The following is a 14,062-nucleotide window of genomic DNA, read 5'->3' as shown; positions in this document are numbered from 1 at the left end:
ACTGCAAATGTCCACACTGAGGAGGAATAAGGATCATCTTATCTCATGTCATGGTGACTGCTGTATGCTATTCCAATCTATACTGCCCCCTTATGGGCAGAGTTGAAAAGGTGAACTTTCATGAGCATCAGTCGTCTTTAATGAAGTGTTGAGGCTCAGTATTATTCCAGTTTCTCAAATTTATCAAATAATGACTCACAAGATATCAAAGCCATTCCCACTTTGGTACTGATCAGATGGTTTTGTTTGGATATGAACAAGATTAAGCTTTAAATTAAATAACTCAGTGCATTGGTAAAATATTAATTTTTAAGTTAAGAAATGACTACAAAGCAGCAAAATTCAATTTTTTTTTAGATTTAAAAAAAAGTGCAGTGACTGATTTCCTATTGTGACTAATGGGGTTAAAGGTCAAACTTTAGATCCGTAGGTGGTGTAATCAATAAATGTGATGCACATGTATATCGTCACCATCCCCTATGTTTGATGTTCTTATCTAATGGACTCTGGATCCACAGCAAAGCTGAACTGCAGTGGGTTTTAGACTCTGTACCATTGCAGTGATCTCATCAAAGCCCTGCAGGAACTCGACGATCTTCGACTTGTGGGACGGTTCGACGCGGGCGAAGCAGCGTGCATGAGTCACAGCCTCGCGCTGGGTGTTGAGGGACAGTTCATCAAACTCTCGTCCGGTGAAGGCCATGCGCTCCACGTCGTCCTCCTCAGTCAGGATGCCGATTCGACGGCAGATGGCCACAGCTGTGCCCTTGTTGTCCCCGGTGATCATGATGACCCGGATGCCCGCCTGTCGACACAGCTTGATGGAGGCGGCCACCTCCTGCCTAGGGGGGTCCAACATCCCGACACAGCCCACGAAGGTCAGGTCAGACTGGACACACAAAGACAAAGACCAGAATGGGTGGTGTCAGTCTATCTTTTTTTATGTGTATTTATTTGTTTATGTGGCCCAGCCTCCATGGATTTAAGGCTCAGAAAGTGCAGCTGCAGACTGTCAAGCATTTGATTTATTACAAAATTACAGATTTCTTTAAGACACGATCACAAACTAATTATTCTGCTTATATAACATTCACTGTTGTGGTTCTTTTATCCTAGTTCAGAGATGATAGCTAATATTCTAAAACTACAGTATATGTTTTATTACCTCTGTTCATCAATTTTACTTTAAATAACTCTATCAAATCAGTGCTTACCTCATACTCTGAGAACTTGGCTGTGTCTGATAGTATCATCTCATCCATTTTGGGTGGGGTGTCTCGTGTGGCCAGAGCCAAACACCTCAGGGTGTCCCGACCGGTCCCATACTCCCGGATCACCGACAGGATCTTCTCTTTGATACCTTTGGTGAGTGGGACTTTATTGTTGCCCACTCTGACGTGAGTGCATCTCTCAATAACTCCCTCTGGAGCGCCCTGTGCAGAAAAGCAGAGAGTCCAGTTTTTATCAGTAACAAGAATTAACAGCATATTAAAAACCAGGCATGGGAAACATTTTCATAACTGAAATAATATAAAACCAAAATGAGGCTTTGAAAAAACTACCAACTTCCATTGTTTGAGATTGTAATCTCAATGAGGATTCACGTCATTAAATAATAATAATAATAATAATAATAATAATAATAATAATAATAATAATAAAAATAAAATAAAATAATAATAATAATAATAATAATAATAATAATAATAATAATAATAATAAGAGTAACAAATGCATCTTCATTGTATTTACAAAATACCTAATATAAATTGTTAGCAGGAAAATGTTTTAAGTTTTTAACTTAGTCAATGTATTTCATATAAAAGCCCAGTATTTTGGATGGGTATGAATTTTCTTTGCTGTCCCAGATTTACACCCACAAATAAACCATATACCCAAAGACAAAACCAAGACTGAAAGTGATAAAAACTAATTAAAACTCAGCATTTAAAAAATAAAATGAAAACTTAACCAGATGAGCAAATGTTAAACTCATTAAAACTGAAATGAAATTTAAAAAAAAAAGTCAAAATGAGATAAAAAGAAAAATTATTATTATTATTATTATTATTATTATTATTATTATTATTATTATTATTATTATTATTTCTTTTAGTTTTTTATATCATGTAAATGTTCTTCTTCCTTTTATCTTGTCTGGACCAGCCTTGTAACACTAGAAAAAAAATTAAATAAATAAAAATGCTAAACTATGATGACTATTGCATTCATTTGCAACTTGACAGACTAACACGGTGTTTAATGATGAGTCCACAGTGTTCCATTTAGTTTCACAGCTGTCGTTTCTGTACCTTCACAAACATTTTGCCCATGGAAGAGCGTGACTTGTTGGGGGTGCAGTAGACGGACATGGACTTCCTGTCTCGGGAGAACTCCAGCGTGAACTCCTTCTTCATCAACTGCTTGATCACCTGAAACAGCCGGATGGACAGAGTGACAAATCCTGCTGAGTGGGAGTTGGGAGAAATGTGCAGCGTGTGCAGGTGGAGGAGCCGCTGTCACTCACAGAGTTGCAGGCGTTTGCTCTGTCAATCTTAGACAAGTTGTGGATTTCAGTGTCGAAGACGTTCATCTTTTCCACCAGACAGGTCAGCGCCGTCTCAGTGGCCTCGCCGACCTTCTCGTACACACCTTTCACCTGATCGAACCGCAACACAACACACACCTGTTAGACACTTCTACACCTGACATGCGGCTGCTATGTCAGAGAAACAGGCTGGGTTTGAACCTCATTAAAGTCCAGAGAGGAGTCGTTGCACAGGGCGCAGATGGTGGCCAGTTCAACTAGTGCATCGTACTGGGAGCAGGTGACGAGTTTTCCATCATGGTACCTGAAGAAATGTATAATCCATGTTATTATAGTTAACATCATAAAGAGTAAAAGTAGAAGTGGAAACCCTCCTGTCAACAGAGCAACCAAATAAAAACTATCATTAATTATATATTTAATTATATGTGAACATTTGGTGTTCTGCTGCTAATCTAATCTAATCTAATCTAATCTAATCATAAATAAAACTGCATGTAATAGTAGATGCAGTATTAGTTTGGTATTTCTTAAATGGTTCAGGATGTAAAGCAATAAAATGGCTTTGCACAATATGAAATATTAAACAGTGGTTTTGTAAATCCTGTTTAATGTGTAATACTGATAAAAGCCAACACCAACCGCTCCTTTGTCATTATCAAAAATGTGTGAATGCATTTTGCTTTTACTTCTGTTACTATGCACTAGGGATGTAATGATTACCAGTATAACGATAAACCGCGCTAAAATTGCCAACAGCTGGTATTACCGTTTAAATTCTAATTATCATGATAACCATGTTTGATTACTGCACTTTTAGGGTAAAAAACCCCATGTAAAGCTATGCTTTTATGTCAAATATTTGAGTATAGTTTTAACCCTTTCATGTATACTGGTCACTACAGTGGACACTTATTCTACAGCTGTTCTCTTGTATATTCATGGATTTTGTTGTTTTGTTGTTTTTTTTTTAAACATATCTTTATTAAAGTTTTAAGACATTACATATCGTTTCTGACATGAATTGGTAACATTGTGTAGATCTCCCCTGAGTGTAATAGTTATAGTTTTCACGCAATTATCAGTAAATGCATGTTTCTTTGCTTCAAAAATTAAATGCATGGTGTCCAGCTGAGTGGACATTTTTGCAACTTCATGAAAAATAGGTTCCTAAGAATTTTTTTCATTATTATTATTACTATTTTTTTTAATGTATTTTTTTTTTACTTTTTAAAAATGTATTTATTTTCATAAGAAAATTTTCAATCACATTGTTTTTTTCATGCCTAAAGAGGAATAAAAACACTCAGGAAAAAAATCTTGATTAAGGTTCTCATAATTCGTGCATGAAAGGGTTAATTTGTTACAATTTTAATTTTATATACCTAATATTTGGAACCAATATTCACTTTTAAAGCCTTTGAAAAGGTTTGTTAAGCACCTTTGTGTTATCTATGCAATAAAGTATATACATTTTTCAAATCGGATTTTTTTTTTTTTTTGGTGTTTTTTGGCCTTTTATATTTTTATAGTTGGTTAAAGTGAAAAAATAATAGGCAGATGAGATAGATGAAGTTGTGCTGAAAAAAAAAAAAAGATACCAAACATGGGTATAGTAAACATTTCTGTATATAGTATATAAAGGCAAAATCAAAAGTACTGAAAAACGACCAAAATAGGCTCAGACCACTAAGGGTTAATACTTGAATGTTTCTGTCAAAAGAATGTGCATTGTGCCTATTATTTTATTTAGGTTTTTTTGTTGTTGGTGGTGGGGCTTTTTTTTTTCAAAATACAACTTGGTTAAATTATTTCAGTGTGTGTGTGTATAAGTACTTTTTGAATATTTTGAGCATAATTTCAACAATACTGTGATAATAATGATAACCGTGATAATTTTGGTCACAATAACCGTGATATGAAATTTTCATACCGTTACATCCCTACTATGCACGCATTTACTTCTTTGAGTGCAATATAAATGTATGATAAAAGAGAGAGGGGCAGATGTCAGCATCTTAGGAGATGCAGTGACGTCTGAGTTGAGGAGATCAACAAACAGAACATGTCACTAAGTTCAGTTTCTCTGATTGATTAATCAGTGCCAATATGACTAAAATTGGATTCGATAGTGAATATCAAACCTCTCAACTGTAAATACTGATTTCGATGGACAACAACGCATAGGTCAGATGATAAAAATTGCACCCACCTACATTTTTTACAGTTTGTTTCATGCATATTTCCACATTTATTGTTGAAATGCTGTGACTTGAGGGATTTTTACCATGATTTAATGTTTAGTTCAAGAGTCACTCTGTTTTTGATAAAGTCATAGTAGTCAGTTTCAGACGGGTATGATATCATTGTACTGTCACAATTTTTTGGGTTGGGTACAGGATGTTATTCAATCTAAAGAGTCACCAGCAACTAAAAGCATCTACGTACTGACCTAAAATGACTATTAACTTAACTAATTCTAGCAATACAATGAAATATTTCAGGTAAAATGTAGTTTCTCAGTTTTTCAGTGGCATTATATTTGTCTTATTTGGCTCCATAATGAATGTGGACACACTGTCATTCCCATATGGTTGTTGTAGGTCATTGTTTTCACATTGAGTTAATGTCAAATTTCGCTGCACGAGTCACTTTTTGTGCAGTTTTCTGTTTCGACATAATAACCTTTGATTTTACTCTGAGCTTTTATGAACATCTACATGATCTGTAAATTATATATGGGAAAATGTCTGTTTTCACTGCAAAATGAAGGGGAGAATATTTTAATCAATGGTGATCAATCTCTAAAGAAAGGTTAAATGTAGAAAAATAGTCTTAATTCTTTAAGTGTAAGTTGGTGAAGAAAAGATTAGGCAGTGGCAAAGATAGACAGAGCTGCAGGATATAAACAGCTTTTCAGTAAATTTTGTGAAAGTTCTGGCAACTAAATGTAAATAAATAATGCTTTGTCATTGTGTGATAAAACCTTTTTGTAACTGCAAGCACCTGAGCACTGTGCTCCAGGCACTGAATGTTTCTTAATACTTTTTCTTCTCCCCTGAAATAAATGCTCTCTGTGCTCTGGGATCTTGTGATTTGCCAATTAAATGGTGGATTAAACTCAATTCTCAAAATGAACACGAAATAAAAAGTACATATGCACTTGTAGAACTAACCAAAATCAAAGCTCAAGCTTCAAGACACTAGTGAAAACTGACTTAACCTCTTCAAATCTGGGTTTGCATGAGACAATTGAACTGTTGGAGTACTCACACTTCTCCCTCTGGTGCGTAGGTTGAACCTGTGACGGTAAATTCTGCCAGAGAACAGCTGTCGCCCTCTGCTTTGTTGAGGATGAACATCTGCGAAACAAAACAACACACATGAAAAAAAACAAACATTAGTTTCCCCAGAGCACAGAGCATTTAATGTGTGTTTGGAGATGAGATGCAGTTTCATGTCTGATCCAGCAGGGGGAAGCAGAAACCACACCAATCCCATCTATCCCATTGGAGTCAGGGGTCTTTTGAAGCAGTAAATTAGGCTGCAGTGCACAGTGCGTCTCTGTGAGAGCCAGGATGGGTGGCCTGATGCCTAATGCCAGAGAGGACTGTTTAGTTTGACGTTGAAAGTAAATAGAAAAGACTGCCAGCGAGTTGGAGTGAAAGGAGGAGGCTGTGCCCAAAAGGAAGAAGCTGCAGTGCCAGAGCCAGTCCCGCAGGAAGCTGTCATCATCACAAACGCACATAAAAACACACATAAACACACACTTAAAACACACAGCTGGTCAGTGATTGGTTCGACAGACTGTCATCGCTCTTCTGATGTCACCAAACATCAGGGCAAACAGGCCTCCCATGAGGGGGATTATGAAACCATGTTTTCATTCAGAATACGTTCACACTAATCTTAGCTTGAACAAAAATAAAATGTGGCGTTCACCGTGGAGAGGATAAGACACCACAGGCATATGGTGATGTTTTACACAGTATTTTACTTTTATACAATATTTATTATCATATATATCGTCCTAAAACCCATCTATTCTTTGGCATTTTTACGACTTTAATTACATTTTTAATTGGATTTTTATGATTGGCCTATGTTGTTTATATTGCCATTGAATTTTACGCTGTATTTATGTATGTTTTGAATTTTAAATCATAAAATCTACTCCTTGTTATTTATTTCATGCTGCATTCATGTGAACATTTCCTCTTCTTATGTGGTACTGCTTTATCTTGTTTTATCCTGTTTAAAAAAATCGCCAGATAAATAAAGTATCACTTAGTTACTCATTTACCTTCCAACCTACTGGATTAAATCAAGAAAACTCCAGCTGCACCAGTTTAAATTAGTTAGACTGAAGGTGCTATGAAAACCAGAAATGCAAAAAAGAGTAAATAAAGGGATCTATTCCAGTTAGGAGATCATATTATAAAAATAAATAAATAAATAAAAACTTCTACTACTAAACTATTTCTAAAACTAAACTTAACTGATAACTAAATTGAACAAAAAATAAAAATGTGAATATTTTCCAATTTCTTTATGCCTGTAATTGAAAACTTAATATATATATGGACCAAACAAAACATTAAATCTATAATCACCAAATCAAGAAAATAAATCGGCATATTAATTTAATGTGAACTTTATTGTAACTATAATTGTCTCTACAAATTATGGAGGAATGTGCAGAAGTGCAGCTATATGAAGGTACAAATGTGAGACTTTATCATAGGATTTGTCCATACTTCCATAATAAATTGTATTGTGAACTGAATGTATGTAGCCAAAGTTATCATGAAAACAGTTAAAAGATCATTCATGTGTGATGTTTAATAATAATAATAATAATAATAATAATCTCTTGATACCAGGACTGTGTGATGAATAAGTTAATTTATAAGAAGATTTAAAAGTGAGGTAGTAAGACTATGGGTCTGATTTACTAAGATCGCAAATAACGGGCGCAAATGTGCTTGCTCACGCTAAAAAATGCACGTGCTACTGATTTGCGTGTCACGGGCAATCAACTAAGATTCCCTGCGCAAATGACAACAGGCGCAAAGTCTTGGAGACCGTCCTAATTAAATGAGGATTTTGCGTGCGCTACCGGTTGTTGTCATGGAGACAGTTTGCTGTAAAAACTGCTCTGGGATATCCCAGCACTCATAAATATGAAGTTGTTCTTTTTCCACACAGAGGGGTGAAAAGGTTATTCTCTGTTGTTGTTTATCAGCGGTGAAGTGTGTTATTAGTGAAATAAATACCTTCTCTCTTTATGTCGCTCTGCATGATGAATGAAAACTTTTAAGTCCGTGGGCATGATTAAAAAACAAAAAAAAAAACAAAAACATACGGTTATACAGCCGGTTCAGGAGTCCAGTCACAACACCGTGGACAGCACTGTGTGTGTGTGTGTGTGTGTGTGTGTGTTGTGCAGCGCTAGAACCTGTCCAGTTCGGTCTCCCGCACAAGAGAGAGAGAGAGAGAGAGAGAGAGAGAGAGAGAGAGAGAGAGAGAGAGAAAGAGAGACGTCTCTCAGGAGTCGGTCCTGGGCTAATGGTGATGTGCCACCGGTGGAACCGGGCATGGGGGGCAGGCCCATAAAGTGGGGGGCCAAATGTATCAAATCATTATTATTTTTTTCTCCTGTCATTCCAAAAATGTTGCTGTGAAAAGAACAGATTGGTTCTGTGTGTTGCCTTTGGTTATGCCTATGCGCCTCCTCGCTATAACACCTGCAGCCAGTTTTGCGCGAAGCCGTGCCAGTTAAAACCTGCCTTTCAGACGCACGAAATATAGACGCAAAATCAGCCACCGCAATCAGTTTCAGGTTTGGTAAATCACATTGCATGCGCTAAATAATTATTTGCATTTACAACTCCCAATAATTTTGTCCGTTCTGTCAGAAACGCCCATATTGCATATTCATCAGGGCAAACACGCTAAATGGGTGGCGCGAGCTATTTTGCCCATTTGAGAGGCGCAAACCTCTTTACGCCCTGTTAGTAGATAAGATTCAACGTGTTTTTGCTTGCGCAGTCGAGTTTGCGCACGTTTTTACACACGCAAACCTTTAGTAAATCAGGCCCTATGACTTCCTCCTGAATGAATGATGTGGGTCTGTGCATTTGTTCCTTTTTCGGCATCACTCCTCATTGCCTTTATAACTAAACCAGGTAAGATAAGATAAAACAGACAGGAAATCATGGTCTGGATTGGGTCAGAGTTCCAGCAGTAGGTGATCACATTAATCATATCTACTAGACTGCTGCTCTAAATCTGGGCTCAATTCTTATAAAGCTTTTATTCAACTAATCAACGTGTTCAAAGAATTCACTGAAATTTCATCAAAATCTCACTTTGCCCAAGTGGAATATCCAAAATGCAGAAGGTGCAGTTTTTTGTTAAAGGTCAAATGTGTCACAATGCGCTGTTATACTGACATACAGAGATGCTCCAGTCTGTAAATCATGTTCCGTAGATTTAAGGGAACTAGAAACCAGCAAAAACCACCACAAAAATCCAAAAACTAGGATTCCTGTTAATAGTGACTCATATTGCAATATATGTCCAAATAATCCCAATAAGATTTTTTTAAGCATATCATTCAGTCCTAACCATTTCCATCCAGAGTGGTTATGAGCAAATAAATGTATACACTCCACATTTACTTAAGGACTTTCCATCTCTATAGGAGTATAAATCCAATTAGCCCACATCTTAAAAGGCTTTCAAGGAAAACACACTACTTTCAGTGGCTCCCTGTGAATGGCTCGCACAATAAATCACTGAAAGCAGCAGTAATTACAGAATCACAAGGCTATTTTATCATGGCCGGCACAACATTAGGACCAAACAATACTGTCTGAGACCCAAACAACTCGGGGAAAAACTGCAAATTAACGCCGCCAGTCGGATTCAGGCTGAGCCAAACTTCAGAGGGAGCACTGAAGAGGCAACAAAGAGGATTAAATTTTAATAAATGCTGAACTGTCTTCTTCATGTGGGGCCAAGTGACGCTGGAGTGCCACTCACACTTTCACATAAAGAGAGAAAAAGGAACTACAGACTGGCTGTTTTGCAGTTTGATGAAGCAAGGTCAGTTACACAACAGCAGCACTGCAAGTCATCTAACAGCTCATGTAGATTAGAACAGAGGAAACATGTCGCCTTCTAGTTAAATAACCTGAATACCTGATCAGACAAAAGCCTCACTCTCTCTATTTGCATACGCATTATTAGCATTTTAGCTGACGGATGAATTGAAAGCGACTTAAGCAGCTGAACCCTCCGTAGCTGCTGTCACTTTATTCAAACAGGCTGAGAAAACAAAGATGACAAAGCAGTGAAGCCCAAGCTGCTCAGCAATGCACCAAAAGTGTGAGTGTGTGTGTGTGTGTGTGTGTGTGTGTGTGTGTGTGTGTGGGTGTGTGTGTGTGGGACTAACTCTGCAGACGGACATCTGGTTGGTGGTCAGTGTTCCTGTCTTGTCAGAGCAGATGACAGAGGTGCAGCCCAAAGTCTCCACGGAGGGCAGGCTGCGGACGATGGCGTTCTTCTTGGCCATGCGGCGGGTGCCCAGGGCCAGGCAGGTGGTGATGACAGCAGGGAGCCCCTCGGGGATGGCGGCCACAGCCAGGGCCACGGCGATCTTGAAGTAGTAGACAGCCCCGCGGATCCAGGAGCCACCGTGGACGGGGTCGTTGAAGTGTCCGATGTTGATGATCCACACGGCGATGCAGATGATGGAGATGACCTTGGACAGCTGCTGGCCGAACTCATCCAACTTCTGCTGCAGAGGCGTCTTCTCCTGTTCAGTGGCCGCCATCTCGTCGCGGATCTTACCGATCTCCGTGTTGACCCCGGTGGCTACAACCACACCCACAGCTTTTCCAGCTGCGATGTTGGTACCCTGAAAAAAGATGCAGGCATTTTTGTCAGTTAAAGGTTCAGATGTTTGATATTTATAGTGACATCTAGTGGTGAGGTCACAGACTGACACAGGTGAACACCCCTTGCCTCACCCTGCTCTACAGTGGCCACCGGAATATGAAAAAAACTACAGCACCAAAGTGGTTTGGTCCATTCTGGGCTTTTTAGCAAAAAGGATAATCCTTTGGTGGTATTTCATGACAACAGCAGACAACACTTTCCATAAAAAGACTGGAAAAAACAAAGATTTGCGATAGTTTAGATACATGGTCCCTCTTTAGATATAACCAGGTCATTTAATGGTAATAGAAACACAGCTTTATTTACTTTTTATGCAGTAAAGAAATGTAATATATATCCTCCTGAGACCCAGTGAGTAAAAATTTTGTTGTTTTTTTTAGGGCTGTCAAAATTAACGCATTAACGCAGATTAATCCATCATCATGATTAATCTGATTAAAAATATTAACGCAATGAATTAACTAGGGATGTAACAGTGCACTCATTTGTACTGAACTGTTTCGGTTCAGGACCGTTGATACAACATGGAGGTGTACTGAACGAATACATGTAGCCTATGTGAAGAACGAAAACACTTGGGAAGCACAGTGGATGTAAGCAGTACCTATGTGCAGGGTTCTTTCTTGACTCTGTTTGCTCATGCAAAATAAAACGTGATTAATATAGATTAAAAATGAGTTATATTTTATTGTGATTATTTGAAATTAATCCGCAGCAACCCTGTGATTACTCTGATTAAAAATTTTAATCGTTTGACAGCACCATTTTTTTTACATTACATAATGCCTTGACTGGAACTTGTATGATGCCAGTTTTTCAGATATTTTATTTCATTTCTATCTCATGAAATGTCCTTTGCAGTGGACTTTTTTTTTTTTTTTTTTTTTAAATATACATATAAAGCTGTGAAACTCTTGTCAACTACAGAGGACAAAAATGCATTGCTGGGTCTCAGGAGGATATAAAAAATCCCTCTAAATAAATTATTACTACCCAACTCATAGAATCTCACCCACAATAGCAACAGACCCAAGTTTTTAGTAGACATAAAGTGAAGTAACATATAAAAAGGCAACAATAGGACAGGGTTGATATATTCAAGAAAAAAAACCTCTAAAACTAACAGCAGTGAATGAGCAAATCATAAAAACATATGATGGCTAAAAAGATCAAACTTTACATAGAACCTGAGGCAAAATTAGCTTCATTTTCATTTTAGACCATTTAAAGTTTCACTTTTAATTTAGGTTGATATTAATTATAACACTTAATGTTTCATAGTGTGCAGGAATAAAACAGAATAGAGTAGTTTTTACAAATCATACTCAATCTACTCAATACAGCTTCTATAAATCAAGGTCTTCCTAATAATATTTAAAAACTAAAACTATCAACAAGACCAAATAATAATACCCAAAAAGAAACTAGTCAATTCCTCAAAAATGCAGTTGAAAAATGAACTAAAACTGCACTGAAATAAAAAAAAAAAAAGGACTGGAAAGTGACAGTAACTTCTTAGCCGGACATGTTTCATTAAATCATTGCCTGTTATTTAATAGTTTATTCATTTTTATCACTGATCTTTTAACCTGTTTTTCATCATGGTGTGTGCTGCTGACCTCTTGTAAAACCTATCTCGATCTGAATGAGACTATATCTGGTTAAATAAAAACATGCGGTAAATTGTGGACAGTCAAACTCACAGAGAAGAGCATGTTCTTCTTGTCTTGATTGACAGCTCGTGGGTCAGGCACGGGGTCGGTGTGTTTGATCACGGAGACAGATTCACCTGCGAAACAGGCAAAACATTTCAGGTTCAATCCATCTGCGTTTGTGTCTGCAGATCCACAGACCGACGGCTCCACGGCGCTCATCTCCATTCAGGAGAAATGATGCTGTCATTATACACCTCTGAACTCATTTCTCAACCGGCTCATTGTCCCGGTCGGTGTCAACCCGCTAACCTGGTTCTATAAACACAGCTGGAGGATGAGGATGACATGTGATACCCATGTTCTTTATTTTATCAAAGATTAACCCTTCAAGTCCTAAACAGTTACAAGCAAACAAAAGCACCAAGTGATTGAAAATATTTAATAACTTTTGATCCACTAATTCTATCAATACACGTAAACAATTCAGGTTAAATGCAGTTTCTCAGCTTTTCTTCATCATCAGATTAGATATTTGGATGTTCAGAGGCTCCGTAGTGAACGTGGAAACACCGTCATCTTCCGCAACATTTATTCACCAATAAAAAGGAATGTAGTCTGACAAATGACAGTGGTTAAAGATGCTTGTTTCTATGCTCAGCTAATGATATATTTTGCAGAAAAAGTCACTTTTTCTTCAGTTTTCTCAGTTTTTTTGTTAGAACGTTTGGATTTTACTATGAGCTTTTACAAACATCTATGCTGTCAGTAAATTAAATAAAATAAAATAGTTGATTTTCATTGAAAAATGTAAAATGCAGAGGGTAATATGATAATAAATGGTGATAAATCACTTAGCAAAAGTTAAAATGCAGAGAAAAATTAAATTAGAATTAACCTAGGTGTTTGAGGGTTAAGAAAAACATACTAAAATCCCAATCTTATTATTTAAAGGGACGTCTGTATCCATATAAAAAGTGTTATCATACTCTAGATAAGAGTAAATTTATGGTATTTAGGACTTTATAAACACCACTGACAGAAACAGAAGAGTTTTAAGACATGTAAATCATTGTATGAAAGCATTAAATTTAACTTACAAGAAATACTGATGTTCTTATGAGAAAGTGCGAAACTAATTGATAAAAAAAATGATGCAGGAAATGAACTGATGGCTGTGATAAAGCTCAGCAGTGGCAGTGACGTCTTACCAGTTAAAATGGACTGGTCCACCCTCAGAGTTGTTGATTTGATTGAACAGATGCGGATGTCAGCAGGCACCTTGTCTCCGACTATGAGCAAACACAAAACAAACACACACATCAACAACATGAACGTGGAAGAAAAACCCAAAGGGACCGCAACAGGCAGAATAAACAGACACTCAACACAAACACCAGAACTCAAAGGCATTCTCATGGTCGCTTTAAATCCAGAAAACAAACTCTGACGCATTTTGGCACGGAGTCTTCATCAGGGAGACAAAATATGTTTGTTTAATACGATCGTTTTGTGATAATAAAGGCATTTCAACCATGTGCCAAGGAGGTTTGTTTTCATATATCCCATGTACAGCTGCAAAAATTAACCATTACATATGGCCTGTTCAACTACTCAGCCTCTTAAATGTGGAAGTTCTCTGCTTTCTTCACTCCTCTATGACTAAGACTGAACATCTTTAGGCTGTGGTCAGACAAGATATTTGAGGATGTTGTTTTGCGCAGGAAACACTGAACGACATTTCTGAAATAAAACAACTAATTAACTAAAAAGGGGCTAAATGTAGTAATTTGACTACATTAAATCATTATAGCAGGGGTGTCAAACTCATTTTAGTTCAGGGGCCACATTCAGACAAATTTGATCTGAAGTGGGCCGGACCAGTGAAATAATAACA

At 37.3% G+C, this 14,062-nt stretch overlaps 1 protein-coding gene across 3 annotated transcripts in view; it reads right to left on the bottom strand.

Moving 5' to 3' along the window:
- LOC115425842 (sarcoplasmic/endoplasmic reticulum calcium ATPase 2-like) overlaps positions 1-14,062 on the bottom strand; it is a 73,659-nt gene that overhangs the window by 15,817 nt on the left and 43,780 nt on the right. For all 3 annotated transcript variants that reach the window (XR_003936281.1, XM_030143640.1, XM_030143638.1), the window contains exons 6-14: positions 13,377-13,457; positions 12,217-12,302; positions 10,008-10,472; positions 5,822-5,910; positions 2,750-2,852; positions 2,528-2,659; positions 2,313-2,432; positions 1,215-1,433; positions 554-889 (exon numbers count right to left, since the gene is read on the bottom strand). Coding sequence is in view for 2 of the 3 variants with exons in the window: in XM_030143640.1 (XP_029999500.1) it covers positions 554-889; positions 1,215-1,433; positions 2,313-2,432; positions 2,528-2,659; positions 2,750-2,852; positions 5,822-5,910; positions 10,008-10,472; positions 12,217-12,302; positions 13,377-13,457 (1,631 nt within the window). In the remaining variant the exon portion in view is untranslated. The remainder of the gene's footprint in view (positions 1-553; positions 890-1,214; positions 1,434-2,312; positions 2,433-2,527; positions 2,660-2,749; positions 2,853-5,821; positions 5,911-10,007; positions 10,473-12,216; positions 12,303-13,376; positions 13,458-14,062) is intronic.

This window comes from Sphaeramia orbicularis, chromosome 9 (genome assembly GCF_902148855.1).
Source record: "Sphaeramia orbicularis chromosome 9, fSphaOr1.1, whole genome shotgun sequence".
In the NCBI taxonomy this organism is placed as follows: domain Eukaryota; kingdom Metazoa; phylum Chordata; class Actinopteri; order Kurtiformes; family Apogonidae; genus Sphaeramia; species Sphaeramia orbicularis.
This window is presented reverse-complemented; position numbering and strand designations above follow the sequence as displayed.